The sequence below is a fragment of the Carex rostrata genome, chromosome 5 (genome assembly GCF_964058835.1).
Source record: "Carex rostrata chromosome 5, lpCarRost1.2, whole genome shotgun sequence".
Classification (NCBI taxonomy): domain Eukaryota; kingdom Viridiplantae; phylum Streptophyta; class Magnoliopsida; order Poales; family Cyperaceae; genus Carex; species Carex rostrata.
In genome coordinates, this window is record NC_135922.1 from 10,772,161 (window position 1) to 10,788,042 (window position 15,882).

General features: G+C 36.2%; 1 protein-coding gene across 1 annotated transcript; it reads right to left on the reverse strand.

Annotated features, from left to right (window-relative positions):
* Positions 1 to 5,193: 5,193 nt before the first annotated feature.
* Positions 5,194 to 5,892, reverse strand: LOC144553841 (uncharacterized). The gene has a single exon (XM_078302028.1). It carries the CDS (start codon positions 5,890 to 5,892, stop codon positions 5,194 to 5,196), a length of 699 nt encoding a protein of 232 aa, XP_078158154.1.
* Between the last annotated feature and the right edge of the window lie 9,990 nt (positions 5,893 to 15,882).

Genomic DNA, 15,882 nt, shown 5'->3' on the forward strand with positions numbered 1-15,882 from the left:
AATTATCACAATACACAAAAGAGGAAACAAAGAAAAGAGATCAACACCAAATTGATTTCAGATTTTAAGAGAGTGAGAGAAGAACTTACCAATCAACACCTTTGTTTGTTGGATTAGACTAGACAAATCAAAATATTTCTCTAATTTTCGAATTTGAACCAAACCCTAGATAAAAAATCAAGATTAAGATAGAATTGAGAAGAGAATCACTAAATTAACAACCTAGAAGCATAATGGAGATAGATTACTCATCATTTATACAAACATTTCAGATTTGAGCAAAACCCTAGCAATGGAGATAAAATTCAGATTTTTGATGAGAGAGGAGAGAAAAGCAGTACCAATGGGGAAGCTAGATGGCCACTAGAGAGAGATTCTCAACAATTTCCATTTTTTTCTTCAATTTCTCAAGGTTTCTTGGTGGATTTTTTTTTTAAGAGAGAAGAGGTGATCTCTCCTTCTCTTTCTTTTGGCAGCAAACACACAAGGGAGCAACGAAGGGAGAAAGAGAGTTGAATTATTTACATGCATTTTGGACATTTTTCAAAATAGACCCTCCACTTGTTTGATATTACTAAAAGAAGAATATACATATATATATACAATTTAATTTAACAATTAGGCTTTTAATTCAATTTGCATTTAAAATTTTATGTTATTTTTTTTTTTTTTTTTTTTTCACGGTTTTACAATTAGTATTGCTATGGATATTTTGAGTCGCAATTTGGATTTTATATTTATATGAATATTATAATTTTTTAATCAATTTGATGTTATTTATTGTTCTATGAGACTTAGATAATATTGATATTTAGTGCAAATATTAAAATATATGATATATTTTTTATAAAAACAAAACGCTATGTAGCATAGCTTATGCTATAGCTTTTTTTGTAGGCTTCCCGCTATGAAGTGATAAACGCTATTTAGAACCTTGATTCTATGAGTGATGCACCCATTCCAGAATTTGCCTAAGAGGAGGGTTCAAATGCCTCCATTTTTTGTGCCTCCATCATGTCTCCATTTTTAAAAACTTTAATAACTCAAAATTTAAATCTTAAAATTCAAAATAAAACCGTTGGATATGAACTATATCATTTTATCTATTATGCACATGTAAAAAATTATGGCATTTCAACTTTGTTTTGATTGTCATCTTGAGCTTATAAAAATGTATACAAATGTGGATAATTTTTAGACGTTTATTTTTCAACTTATTGATTCATATAAAAGCAAAATCAAAATGTGATAATTTTTTTTTTTTTTTTTTTTTTCACGGTGTTACATTTCTCCCTCACTTAAAAACAAAGTTCAATCCTTTGAACTTAACTACGTACCTGAACTGTCGAATAACTCAGGATATTGTTCGCGAATTTTCATTTCAAGTTCCCACGTCGCCTCTTTTTCTGAGTGTCGTCCCCACTGCACTAATACAAGTCCAATCGTTCGGTTTCTTAATCTTTGCTCTTTTCGGTCCAGAATTCGCATTGGTTCTTCTTTATAGGCCAAATTCTCATCTAGGTACAGGTCAGAATGATCGATGCAGTGAGATGGATCTCGTACATACTTTCAGAGCTGTGACACATGAAACACTGGATGAACTCGGCTCAAAGCTGGAGGTAACGCAAGCTCATATGCCACTTTTCCCACTCGATTCTGAATTTGAAACAGACCGATATATCTCGGACTCAACTTGCCCGATACACCAAACCGATGTACTCCCCTGACTGGAGATACTCGGAGCCACACATGGTCACCCTCTTGGAATTCCAAATGCCTTCGGTGCACATCCGCATATCTCTTTTGTCGATCTTGAGTTGACTTTAGTCGGCCCAAGATAACCTGTGTCTTTTCTGCAGCCTCTTGTATCATTTCTGGTCCTGTAGGCAAATAAGTGCCCGCGGGACCCCACCACAAGGGTGTCCGGCATGTCTCACCCGTAAGTGCCTCCAACGGTGGCATCCCAATACTCGAGTGGTAACTGTTGTTATAAGCGAATTCAACTAGGGGCAAATGATCTAACCAAGACCCTTGGAAGCTCAACGCACACGCTCGAAGCATGTCTTACAGGGTTTGAATGGTCCTCTCTGACTGTCCATCTGTTTGCGGATGATGCGCGGTACTGAACCTCAGTTTTGTTCCCATAGCCTCTTGGAAACTCTTCCAAAAATGAGAGGTAAATCTCGTATCTCGATCCGATATGATCTCACGTGGGCAACCATGATACCTGAAGAAAAATTTCATAAATATCTCCGCTAAGGCCCGACCCGAGGTATCAGGTCCAAGCGGAATGAAATGAGCCACCTTAGTCAGCGTATCCACAATCACCCATATGGTCTCATGTCGCCCTTTTGTCCTTGGAAAGCCACTTACGAAATCCATCGTAATTATCTCAAATTTACCTCTTTTCTTGTCCAACGGCTGGAGTAATCCGGCTGTCCTTCGTCTATCAGCCTTCACCTGCTGACAGACTTGGCATTTCTCGACGTATTTCCTCACGTCATTCTTCATGTTGGGCCACCAGAAGTATCGCCTCAGATTCTGGTACATTTTCACTTCCCCGGGATGGATAGTGTATCCCGAATCATGCGCCTCCGATAGAACCAAGGTCTTCAACTCTGCATCTTCAGGAATGCATATACGGTTGCCAAACCGCAAGATTCCTTCATCATCTATCCGGAATGGAGTCTCTCTGTCTGATGTCGCATGATCTCGAAATTTCTGACATTTCGGATCCTCATGTTGCGCTACCCGAATACGATCGTGTAATTCGGGTCTCACCTCAATAGCAGCAGAAATAATCGACATAGCTGCCGATGCACTCGTACCCGCTTCAGCTCCAAGCAAGCGAGTTGCTGTTGCCACAGCCAATTCACGAGAAGCGCCCACGTGCAAATTCATTCTCCGCATCTCCTCTATCAAGTGTGACTCTCTCGTAACCAGGGATGCCAGGTTTACCTGGTTCTTTCTACTCAGCGCATCCGCAACTACATTCGCCTTACCCGCATGATACTGAATGTCGAGGTCATAATCTTTCATTAGTTCGAGCCACCTCCTTTGCCTCAAATTCAGCTCCTTCTGAGTAAATATATACTTCAGACTCTTGTGATCGGTGAAAATCTGACACTTTGCACCATACAGATAATGTCGCCAGATTTTCAAAGCAAAGATCACCGCCGTCAACTCCATATCATGTGTCGGGTAATTCTGCTCATGTGGTCTTAGCTGACGAGACGCATAGGCAATCACATGCCCATCCTGCATCAAAACACATCCCAAACCCGAACGCGATGCATCGGTAAACACCGTATAGTCCTTCCCAACTACCAGCATTGCAAGAATCGGTGCTGACACTAACCGACTCTTCAACTCCTCGAAACTCTTCTCTTGAGACTCACCCCATTCAAACTTTACCCCTTTATGCAGCAGCTCGGTGAGAGGTCGAGCTAGTTGAGAGAACCCCATCACAAATCTCCGGTAATAACCGGCTAAACCGAGAAAGCTACGGATCTCGGTCACGGTAGTTAGTCTCTTCCACTCTGTCACGGCTCGAATCTTTTCAGGATCAACCGCCAATCCTTCACCTGAAACAATGTGGCCCAGAAATGCCACTTGGTCCATCCAGAACTCGCACTTAGAAAACTTCGCATACAGCTGGTGATCGCGTAGCCGCTGTAGCACCACTCTGAGATGAGCTGCATGCTCCTCATATGACCGGGAATAAAACAGGATATCGTCAATGAACACCACCACCGTAGTGTCCAACAGATCTCTGAACACTCGCTGCATGAGGTCCATAAAAGCCGCGGGTGCATTCGTCAGCCCAAATGGCATGACTAGATACTCGTAGTGCCCGTACCGAGTACGGAAAGCCGTCCTCTCCACATCACTCGGACATATCCGCAGCTGATGGTACCCCGTCCTCAAATCAATCTTGGAATAGACCGACGACCCTTGTAACTGATCAAAGAGATCGTCAATCCGTGGCAACAGATACTTGTTCTTCACTGTCACTTTATTCAACTCTCAGTAATCGATGCATAACCGCAGAGTTCCATCTTTCTTCCGCACAAACAATACTGGCGCGCCCCACGGGGACGTGCTTGGCCTTATCAGTCCTTTCTCCAACATTTCCTCTAATTGCACTTTCAACTCCTTTAGCTCCGCAGGAGCCATTCGATACGGAACTTTCGAGATTGGAGCTGTACCCGGTACTAAATCTATCTTGAACTCAACTTCACGTGCCGGGGGTAACCCGGGAATCTCCTCCGGAAAGACATCTACAAATTCCGAAACAACCGGAATGTTCGCTATTTCGGAAACCTCCGTATCGACACACATAATCATCACCAGGTATGCTGTACATCCCGACTCCACTAAGTTCCTTGCCTTAATCGCCGAGATGTACGGTACCACCTCCTTCACGCCCCTACACCTAAGGGTACAATTCGAACCACTCGGCAACACAAATTTCACGGTATGACGCAAACATTCAATGGTGGCTACGTGTCGGGTTAACCAATCTATACCCAACAATGCGTCATACTCTGAGATATTCATTACTAACATATCCGCTAACAAGTCTCTCCCATCGATTCTTATTTTCAGGTTTCGGCAGATTTTTGCAATTTTGGTAGTTGAACCGAGTGGGGTACGAACATCCAGAACTTTCCCACTCAACTCGGTTGGCCATCCACACTTCTCAACGAATATACTAGACACTATCGAGTGACTACAACCCGTATTGATCAACACATATGCAAGATGCCCGGAGATAGAAATAATACCTGCCAACATATCATTCTGAGCGGATCCCGATGCCCGCTCGCTTTCCTTATCCGGCAGCTCGATCGCATGCACGGCATTAGCACCAACCCGGCCTCCTGCACGGCCTCCTCGCGTCTGTGGTGGAGTGCCTCGGCCTCCATTTCCACGCCCCTGTGGACCCCGATAGCCTCCTCTGCCACTACTTCCCGAAGCACCCGAGTGAGCTTGTTTTGGGCACTCTCTAGCCCAATGGTCCATGTCACCGCACAACATACAAGCTCCTCTGATGCGGCGACAGGATGCCTCTGTATGTGGTTTCTGACAAACATTACACCAGGGTCCAGTGGTCCCCTGTGTAAACCTCGATACCACTAACTGTCCAGTCGGGTGTCCCGAAGTTGGGGGTTGAGACCCCGACCCACTTGCTTACTTCTTGTGATCAAACTTTGGCCTAACATTCCTCGGGTGGGTCTGTTGTGCACTCCTCTTGAGATACACCTCGGTTTGCTCCGCTTGTTTCATTAGGGCTGGAATCCCTGCAGCTGTGGAGTGGTGTATGGCTAGAGCAACCTTCGGGTCCAACCCGTCAAGATACTGCCTGCAGTACCTTGTAGGATCTGCCTTCACATCTGGAGCATATCTGGACAAGTCAAAGAATCTTCGGTTGTACTCCTCAACCGACCTCTCCCGCTGACGCAAGTTCAGGAACTGACTCCTCAGAGCCTCCTGATGCATAACACTCAGATACTGCTCCCCGAACATCTGCTCGAACCATGTCCAGGGAATGTCTTGCTCAGCTCCCTCATACTCCGCTTTCACGCCTTCCCACCAATGCCTGCCTGACTTCTCTAGCAGTTGCACGGCCAACTCCACCTTGTTGGCATCCGGAATCCGGCACAGAGTGAACTTGGCCCTCACGTTCACCATCCACTCTTCCGCCTCAGGGTATCCCCCTGACCCGTCAAAACGAGGGGGTGCTGAGCGCATGAATGCGTCGTAGAGTTGCCTAAACTCCTCTCCCGGTGCCACTTGAGCAACCGGTGCAGCTGGTCCTTGTGCCTGTTGCTCGGCTCTACGACCTCTCTCGTAGGCCGCAATCAACATCTCCTCTAGACCGCGCTCCATTATCTGAAAACTTAATACACTTCATATTAAGTTTCACGACAATTTAAACTACCGTCCCATTCAACTTTTAATCCCCACTCGCGAATCCTATCAAATCTGGTTATGGTTTGGTCTGGTTAGGGTTTAAAAAACGAACCAAACCTGTGCTCTGATACCAACTTATAACTGTCACACCCCGGAACAAGGGGTCGTGCAGTTACGCCGTGAATATATAGATGACTATACATTCACAAGGCAATTACGGTGTAAACCTAACATAATATCGGTTTACAACATCACCACTTATCATTTAAGTAGTCAAAAGTCATATTTATACAACTATGATTTATATATTTTCGACATATACTCTCAATCATATAATACTCATTTCCAATACCATTTCAAGCACATTTAAAACATAATAATCTATATTAACATAAAGTATGTATATTTAGGTCGTATTTAGGGTTACAATCAACATGACATGGTCCGATAAGAGGCTATACAACAAATACCATACCAAAACCCTATCGACATCAAAATGGACTCAATGTGAGGCATACCCTATCGCTATGCGGCTTAAACCTCACTGGTCGAGCACTCGAATCCCTTCTATTCGCGTTTACCTGCAAACACATACAAAAGAATAAAGTTCCCCGAGGGGATAGGGGGTGAGAAAACTTGTCAACCGTTTCCTCAGTGCGGAATTTAGTCAGGGCTACTGGATTTGTAAGAAATCCATTACCGGAACTAAATAAACCCGCAACGAGCTTCAATTCAACAATTCGATAAAAGAAATGCATATGCAACACCTATAGAAGCAATTGAAATCCAACTCATATCACAATCAAATGAAATCGAAGAATTCATAGAATGGTTTGGTATAACAGATACAATTGCTAAGTCCGGTTACAATTGATATATATCGACTATCCATCTCATTTGGCTTAACATTTCTCTGGTCTGGTTTATAGTCAAACATCCATATCAATTCGTCAATTTCCAATTTAGGATTGCATATCTCCCAATCATGCAACGGGTTGTCACTCTTCCAAAGAGAGACCAATAACAATCAATTATCCACAGTTTCAATCCTCCTGCTATACTCTACCTTTTTGGTATCAGTTAACCTAGCTCTGCCTTTCTCCTTGGTTACCGATACCCTCCACAATTAGGGTTATTCACCGTATGCGCATATGGGCCCTGAGACAAAGTCTAGTAGCTAGCTAGACATTGTCCCTACAATTCAATCATTTCATTCACAATTAACTTATCATCTGCCCTCTTCACATTTCAGTACTGTGGTTCCATTCAATTATCAAAACAATAGAACAATCAATCGAATAACAATACCAACATGCTAGATCAACAATATCATATCAATTCAATTATATCATTACTTATTTTCATGCAATGCTGCAAATAATGCTAACAATAGAGATCCAACATGAGGTCATGCACAATAAGTCAATTAACAATTCAATCGGTATATATATATAAGCACATATATATATATATACATGTACCGTTATTTAATTCTAAGTAATAGAATCCAAAACAGATCCCGTGAACCCCCGCACCTGATTATGAAGAGCGTATCTCGCACTTATGGTTCGAACGTCTCGAAAGATCCCGCAAAATCTTGCTCAACCAAGCCTACACCTATATTAACATATATACTTTCCTTAACATAATCCATATAACTTTGTATCCACCTTCTTGGTGTTAAAAATAGAGAGCGCTATTGGAGAAAGAGTAAACAAGAACACAAAATAAATGAAAAACAGAATTATAGACAGCAGCCCTAAATTCTGACCCTTGGTTACTAAAACTGCAATAACTTTTTATAGGAAACTCCAAACAACTTGAAACTTGAACCACTAGAAACTAGACTCCGAGACGCATCAAATAGACTCTTCATTTGTCCAGAATGATTTAGAATTGCCCATTCAAATTAGCTTCTTAATCAGCCTAAAAATCTGTCCACTGTGCAGTCACAAATTTAATGGTAAATCAAGTTTGTTCATCAACACTTGCTATTTTGATTCAATACGTTGGACATCATAGAATATGCAAAGTTCACCTTTTAGGATTCCAATTGAACAACAACCTACACCAAAGAGGGAACAAAGAAAAGAGACCTATTTAATAGCCTTCCGATTTAAAATCCCTTTTGATTTAATATGAAGACTTTTCAAATCAATATAGATACTTTCTCAATCAGTATCCTCCATTTTGGAATAATGATCAAGCATTTCTCAATAAATATTAAGTCTTTCGGAGACAATATTAACACTTCCTCAAAAATATTATGACTTTGTTTAATTATCACCATACACAATAAATACTAGGCCTTTCGGACACAATATTAACACTTCCTCAAAAATATTATGACTTTGTTTAATTATCACCATACACAATAAATACTAGGCCTTTCGGAGACAATATTAGCACTTCATCAAAAATATTATGACTTTGTTTAATTATCACAATACACAAAAGAGGAAACAAAGAAAAGAGATCAACACCAAATTGATTTCAGATTTTAAGAGAGTGAGAGAAGAACTTACCAATCAACACCTTTGTTTGTTGGATTAGACTAGACAAATCAAAATATTTCTCTAATTTTCGAATTTGAACCAAACCCTAGATAGAAAATCAAGATTAAGATAGAATTGAGAAGAGAATCACTAAATTAACAACCTAGAAGCATAATGGAGATAGATTACTCATCATTTATACAAACATTTCAGATTTGAGCAAAACCCTAGCAATGGAGATAAAATTCAGATTTTTGATGAGAGAGGAGAGAAAAGCAGTACCAATGGGGAAGCTAGATGGCCACTAGAGAGAGATTCTCAACAATTTCCATTTTTTTCTTCAATTTCTCAAGGTTTCTTGGTGGATTTTTTTTTTAAGAGAGAAGAGATGATCTCTCCTTCTCTTTCTTTTGGCAGCAAACACACAAGGGAGCAACGAAGGGAGAAAGAGAGTTGAATTATTTACATGCATTTTGGACATTTTTCAAAATAGACCCTCCACTTGTTTGATATTACTAAAAGAAGAATATACATATATATATACAATTTAATTTAACAATTAGGCTTTTAATTCAATTTGCATTTAAAATTTTATGTTATTTTTTTTTTTTTTTTTTTTTTCACGGTTTTACAATTAGTATTGCTATGGATATTTTGAGTCGCAATTTGGATTTTATATTTATATGAATATTATAATTTTTTAATCAATTTGATGTTATTTATTGTTCTATGAGACTTAGATAATATTGATATTTAGTGCAAATATTAAAATATATGATATATTTTTTATAAAAAAAAAACGCTATGTAGCATAGCTTATGCTATAGCTTTTTTTGTAGGCTTCCCGCTATGAAGTGATAAACGCTATTTAGAACCTTGATTCTATGAGTGATGCACCCATTCCAGAATTTGCCTAAGAGGAGGGTTCAAATGCCTCCATTTTTTGTGCCTCCATCATGTCTCCATTTTTAAAAACTTTAATAACTCAAAATTTAAATCTTAAAATTCAAAATAAAACCGTTGGATATGAACTATATCATTTTATCTATTATGCACATGTAAAAAATTATGGCATTTCAACTTTGTTTTGATTGTCATCTTGAGCTTATAAAAATGTATACAAATGTGGATAATTTTTAGACGTTTATTTTTCAACTTATTGATTCATATAAAAGCAAAATCAAAATGTGATAATTTTTTATGGGCACATAGAGAAAATAACATAGATCACATCTAACGGTTTTATTTTGACGTTTAAGTTTTAAAATTTGAGTTATTTAAGTTTTTTAAAATAGAGGCATGATAGAGGCATTTGAACCCTCCTCTTTGCGTAATTCTATATATTAGTAAAATATTTTTGTTTGTTTGTGTAATTTATATTCCAACTCCATTAAATATGAAAATTATATCTTAAATTCTACACATTAAAGTTTCACATCTTATATGACACATTAATATTAATCAGTATATTTGAAATTGATATGATCAATTTTAATTGAATATAAAATTAACAATATACAATGCATTATTGTTTTACATATAAGTCCAATATTAAATTAATTATCTAACACTAACTAGCCTCTTTCTATCGTGGGGCCTAAGGTGAGAAAAATTATAAACAACCGTCGTTTATCCAAAAATATTCTCAGATTTGTTCTAATTATTTATTTTAATATATCAGCTTGAATTTTTTTTTCTAAATATTCGAACCCAAATATAGATCCAAATCAGAACAAGAAAGAAAACAAAATTTTTCTTAAATGACACTTACACTAGGAACTTTATAATATCTTCTTCTTTTTCTCTCATAAGAGAGATTTCGCCTAAGACTCGCTAACATAAATCGCTAGTAAAAAAATGTACAAACCATATGTTAAAAGTATCCATCATATAAAAAAAATATCAAATTAGTTACTAATAATGTCAACCTTTTGTGAAGAGTGAGGCCATTATAATTTGCATATTACATAATGGTCGGTCCTCACTATATACTTATATCTTCAATTTGAATGGTCGAGAATCTTTGTATGAAAATTTACTTAGAAATTAAATTTTACATTTTTAAAAAATTTACTTTTTAAAAAGGTAAAAATCAATTTATTTGAAAATTCTGAACTATCTAAAGTAGTGGTTTTCTTCCTCTTAAAAATAGTAAAAAAATTCTAAAAATATATATAATTTGGTACTTGAGTACAATTTTATATGGAAATCATGTTTAATAGTTTGAATCGACTATTTAAACTTTAAAAATAAAAATATGAGTCTATAGCGAATGTCAAACTGTAATATGCGTATTATCATATCCTCACTCATTTGTAAAATACAAGTTATCTCCTAGTAATATTACTTGTTCGCGCTAAATAGCGAGGATTATTTCTATTATTATTGTGAGAAAGCTGAAATCAAGCCCTCAAATTTCATTTATAGTGACAAAGATGTGTCTAAGAAACATAGTTTTCTTATTTTACAATAATGGAAGGTGAAGTACTAAATTGCAAAAAAAAAATTACAAAAAGAAAGCCATCCAAATATCCAATTGAGTAATTTGATACTCTAATTTTGCTGGTAACCCCTTTAGCCAAGCATCTACGCAATGTTAAACCAGCAGTTTAGTTATATATCTTTAATATATGTGTAGAGATTAATGCGGACGGTTTAGATTTGTTTCAAAAATTTGTACTGGACAGTTCAGAATTTTAATTACACATATCAACTCAAAAGTTAAAGTTTATTTAAGGAATGCAGATTCTATTTTTCTTGCCTCACTGCCAGAGTGCTCCGACATTTTTAAAAATATCCAATTAACTAAATCTTTTAATAATAATAACTAGGTCTGAGCCAAATTTATAAAAATATCCAAACCGTGGAAATTTTTCACGGTTTGGATTTTTTTTTTTTCAAAACAGAAATTTTTTTATTTTTTGTATTAAAATATTAGAAATATTAAATATATTTCTTTAAAAATAGATGGAATACAATATAATTTGATTTAAGACTGTAATAAATAACCCGGTCAACATTTTTCAGGCCGGATTTTTCGCTGCTGTAAGAAAAATTAATATATTTCTTCATGTGTTATTGGAAAAAAAATAAAAATGTTGGGGTTCTGAGTTATTGATTCCGGTTCAAAAGTCACTTCTAGGTAATATAGAAAATATTGTGATCCTTCTAGTACATTTAATTTCTAAAAAGTTGTATCTATTTTGAGAATTCTTTTTGAATAACAATCATTAAATAACTTAAAATTTTTGTCTTTTTTCAAAAATAGATACGACTTTTTAGAAATTAAATGTACTAGAACGATCACAATATTTTCTGTATTACCTAGAAGTGACTTTTGAACCGGAATCAATAACTCAGAACCCCAGCATTTTTATTTTTTTTCCAATAACACATCAAGAAATATATTGAATTTATACACTTAATTAAATTGGTTAAACTATCCATCTTAATTTTTGGTTCAACTACTATTTTAGAGTAAGAAAAATACTAATTCCTGTTTTTATTTTAATTTCGAGGACGAAATTTATTTTTAAGGGGGGAAGAATGTTACATCTGCCAAAAAAAAAAAAAAAAAAAAAAAATTTCGTAAAACGTTATGTAACGTTTTTCACTATAAAACTTGATTAAAAATGGCAATTTTATGAAGGTTGGATTCAATTAAAACGTCATAACGTTTTCAGAAAGCGTTATAACGTTTTCAGAAAGCGTTATAACGTTTTATACACCAAATTATGCGTTTTATACACTATTTCCTGCGTTTTTCACCAGCTGAATCATTATAACGATTTACTAAAACGTTGTAACGTTTTATCCGACAGTGTGAGGGTCTATTTAGCAAAATTCCTGTTGTCTCTCCTTCTTTCTCTCCATCCTTTTCCCCTTCCTTGTGTGCTCCGCCCAAAAGAAAGAAAAAGAGAGAGAGACCCTCTTCTCCCTCTAAAATCCATCAAAAGCTCGGAGAAATTGAAGAAGGAAGTCGGAAATTGTTGATTCTCTCCCTCGTAACCATCTATTGCTTCAATTGGTACTTCATTTTTCTCCTCTCTTCTCAAAATCTGAAATTCTCACCATTGTTAGGGTTTTTGCTTGAACCCGAATATTGCGTATAATTTGTGAGTAACCCCTCTCTATTGAGCTTCTATATTGTGAATTTGGTAATTTCTTTCTCGATTCCATCTAAACCTTGATTCTTCCATCTAGGGTTTGGTCCAAATCCGAAACTTTGCGAAAAGTTGTGATTTATCTAGTTTGATCCAACAATTAGAGGTGTTAACCGACAAGTTTGTCTCCCTTCTAAAATATGAAATTATTTTGGGTTAAATCGAATTAGAGTTTGTGGAGTTAGAGAATTGAATAATAAAATGAGTATTTGTGCAATTGTTCCGATGTGTGGAAAATGTATATGGGTTGTAGGACCAAATGGTAAATTGTATGAGATTATAAGGATTTGTCAAGGAAAGTATGATTTAAACTAATATGACTCGAGTAAACATAGTGATAGTCGAACAAATATTAAACCACGTATGTATATGTTAATATAGGCGTAGGCTCGATTGAGCACGATTTCGCGGGACCTCTCGAGACGTCTGAACCTTAAGTGCGCGATACGCTCTTCGTAATCAGGTGCGGGATTCTTGGACTTGTTTGATACTTTATTTTCAGGAATTAAACTGTTTATTCGTTTGTCATGTTGAATGCTTAATTGTTGCATACTTTGAAATTCATGCTGCATATTGATTCTCGCATAAATGAGAATGATTGAATTGTTCGGTTAAGGTAAATTGGCATGTTGGTATGGTTATTATTTCATTAGTTCTATCGATTGTTCTATACGTGAATGGATCTGCCAGACCGACCTGTTTAGGTGGCTGGATCAGGTGACGGTGACCTATCCGTTGATCTGTTTCTGAATTTGCCAGGCCGACCTGTTTAGGTGGCTGGATCAGGTGACGGTGACCTATCCGTTGATCTGTTTCTGAATTTGCCAGGCCGACCTGTTTAGGTGGCTGGATCAGGTGACGGTGACCTATCCGTTGATCTGTTTCTGAATTTGTCAGGCCGACCTGTTTAGGTGGCTGGATTCAGGTGACGGTGACCTATCCGTTGATCTGTTTACTGAATTTTGCAAGGCTGATAGCCGACTTTGGTTCTATTTGAATGAAATTGCAAAGTTGAGCAGTATGGCTGACTTTGATTCCGCGTGATTGCATTTTTGTCAAGTTGACCTGTATAGGTGACTTGTAACCAGACCTTAGGAAATGGTTAAGCCAAACAGCTACAGATGGGTGTCAGATAAAGGGTCCAGCTTGGTTGGCCATCTGTAGGCGCCTGTAACCCTACAGATGTGGGTTTGATAACGGTCCAGCTCGAAAGAACATCTGTAGTTGTTACAAGCCCTAATGAGTCGAGTTAAGCCAACTACGTGTTTATTTTGAAAATTCATCTTGGAAATTTCGTGAACCATGATCCGGTATTATTTGTTGTCAAGCATATGCATTCCTTTTTATTATGAATATGTATTTGTTTGAATTGCTATTGAATGAGTTTCATTTTTGAATATGAAGTTTGATTGCAAATCCAATAATCTAACTGTGGCAAATTCGCACTGAGAATTTATTCTCACCCCCTCCCTTTGGGTCATTTTCAGGTTTATTACAGGGATACAGCAGATGAGGATATTGGTAATGCATATAAAAGATCCACTGCCTTGCGTATATATATGCCTCAATAAATATACGCGGCAGGCTGTCAGACCCGGGATTTGGGGTGTGACTGTTTTGCAAAAAAAAGAAAAACCAAACCGTGGAAAATTTCTACGGTTTGGAATTAAAATTCCAAGCCTTAGAAATTTTCCACGGTTTGGACTTTTTTATTAATTTGGCTCAAACTTAGTTATTATTATTAAAAGATTTCGTTGAAAATGTCGGTAGAGTACTCGTTGAGACAATATTGTAATTAATGCAACTTAATCGATTGGTTTGTACATACATCCTCCCTATAGCTAGACGGCTAGACCTAGCCATGCATTTCTTGTCGGAGAGGGCCATGCATCGACTCAGAAATTACTTGCTTATTTATCTATTATCATTTTAATTAGTAAAAAAAAGATTGACTCAGGCTATAGTACATTGCAATGTGTGGATCGATTCGTGCAATGAATTCATATTTCTATTTTCAAAAAATTAATCTGAACCGTTCAATATTATTAGCATATGAAAATATACTTAGAGATAAAATTTTATATTTTTTGAAATTTTTTTACTATTTTTTAGATAAATAGAAAATCACTATTTTCGGATGGTCCATAATTTTCATATCAAGTGATTTTTTAATTGTCTAAAAAAAATAGTAAACAAAATTTTAAAAAATATAAAATTTGATCTCCAAGTATATTTTCATATGATAATAATGTTGAACGGTTCGGATTAATTAATTGGATTTCAAAATGGAGATATAAATCCAATGCATCAACCGATTCAAATTACAAATATTGTAATGTAACATATAGAGCCTCACTAAAATGGATTTACCAAGGGTAAAGATTTTTATTCTCCAACAAAAGATAAGTTGCTTTCGGCTATTTACTGATCTGCACTAATTACTATAGCTAGCTAGTCAGATGTGGTTGGCAAACAGTACCTTGGAAATTACAATTAATTCTCCAGAGAATAATAGCCCCAACAGTTGTAGCCATTTAATATATAAGGGAATTTTATGTATGCCCCTCAAAAACCTCCAAATTATGTATATTATAAATTCTGATTGCTATTTCTTATGCACCCTATATCATATAGTCCCCTTGTACAAATCTAAACGCTGCATTTTATTTTTTTACCGTAATTTAAATATCAATAAATATTATGAAATTAAACAAAACCATTGGTTCTCTTTAAAATGGAAGAGAATCTGCAAGGACCTTCTTTTTTCCATCAAACCGTTCATTTTTTTTTTTATATACAAATCTTGACAAAGATCAACGGTTGTATAAGAAAAAACAGGTTAAGTTATTTTTGCAATAAAAAAAACAACATATTTCATTATCTTTACAATATCCTTTACCTTTCCAATTGCACCTATAAAGATTGGAAAAAAATTATAATTTATGTTAGAACAATTAAGAGAAATTTATACATGTACTCGTCATAATTACGATGAGTATATGTATAAATTTCTCTTAATTTTCCTATTATAAAAATTTAAATTAGATTATTGTCCCTTATAAACTAAATTGTATTATTAATATATATTTCAATTTCTTAATTTAATCACTTAAAATTAAAATTAATTTTAAAAATAAATAAATAAAAGGACAGTAACTTCAAATATTGTGTCTTACTAACTGACATAAACAGCCCGAGTTGGTTAAAATTTATCTTCCACCTTTTTAATTTAAAAAATAATCCTTCTACACATTAAGAATGAACAATTAAGATTAAGTCGTTTCTTTCTATATTTGTGAAACATTTAC

What these genes read in the sequence shown, in the direction of transcription:
- LOC144553841 (XM_078302028.1), bottom strand. Translation starts at nt 5,892, where the DNA reads ATGGAGCGCGGTCTAGAGGAGATGTTGATTGCGGCCTACGAGAGAGGT.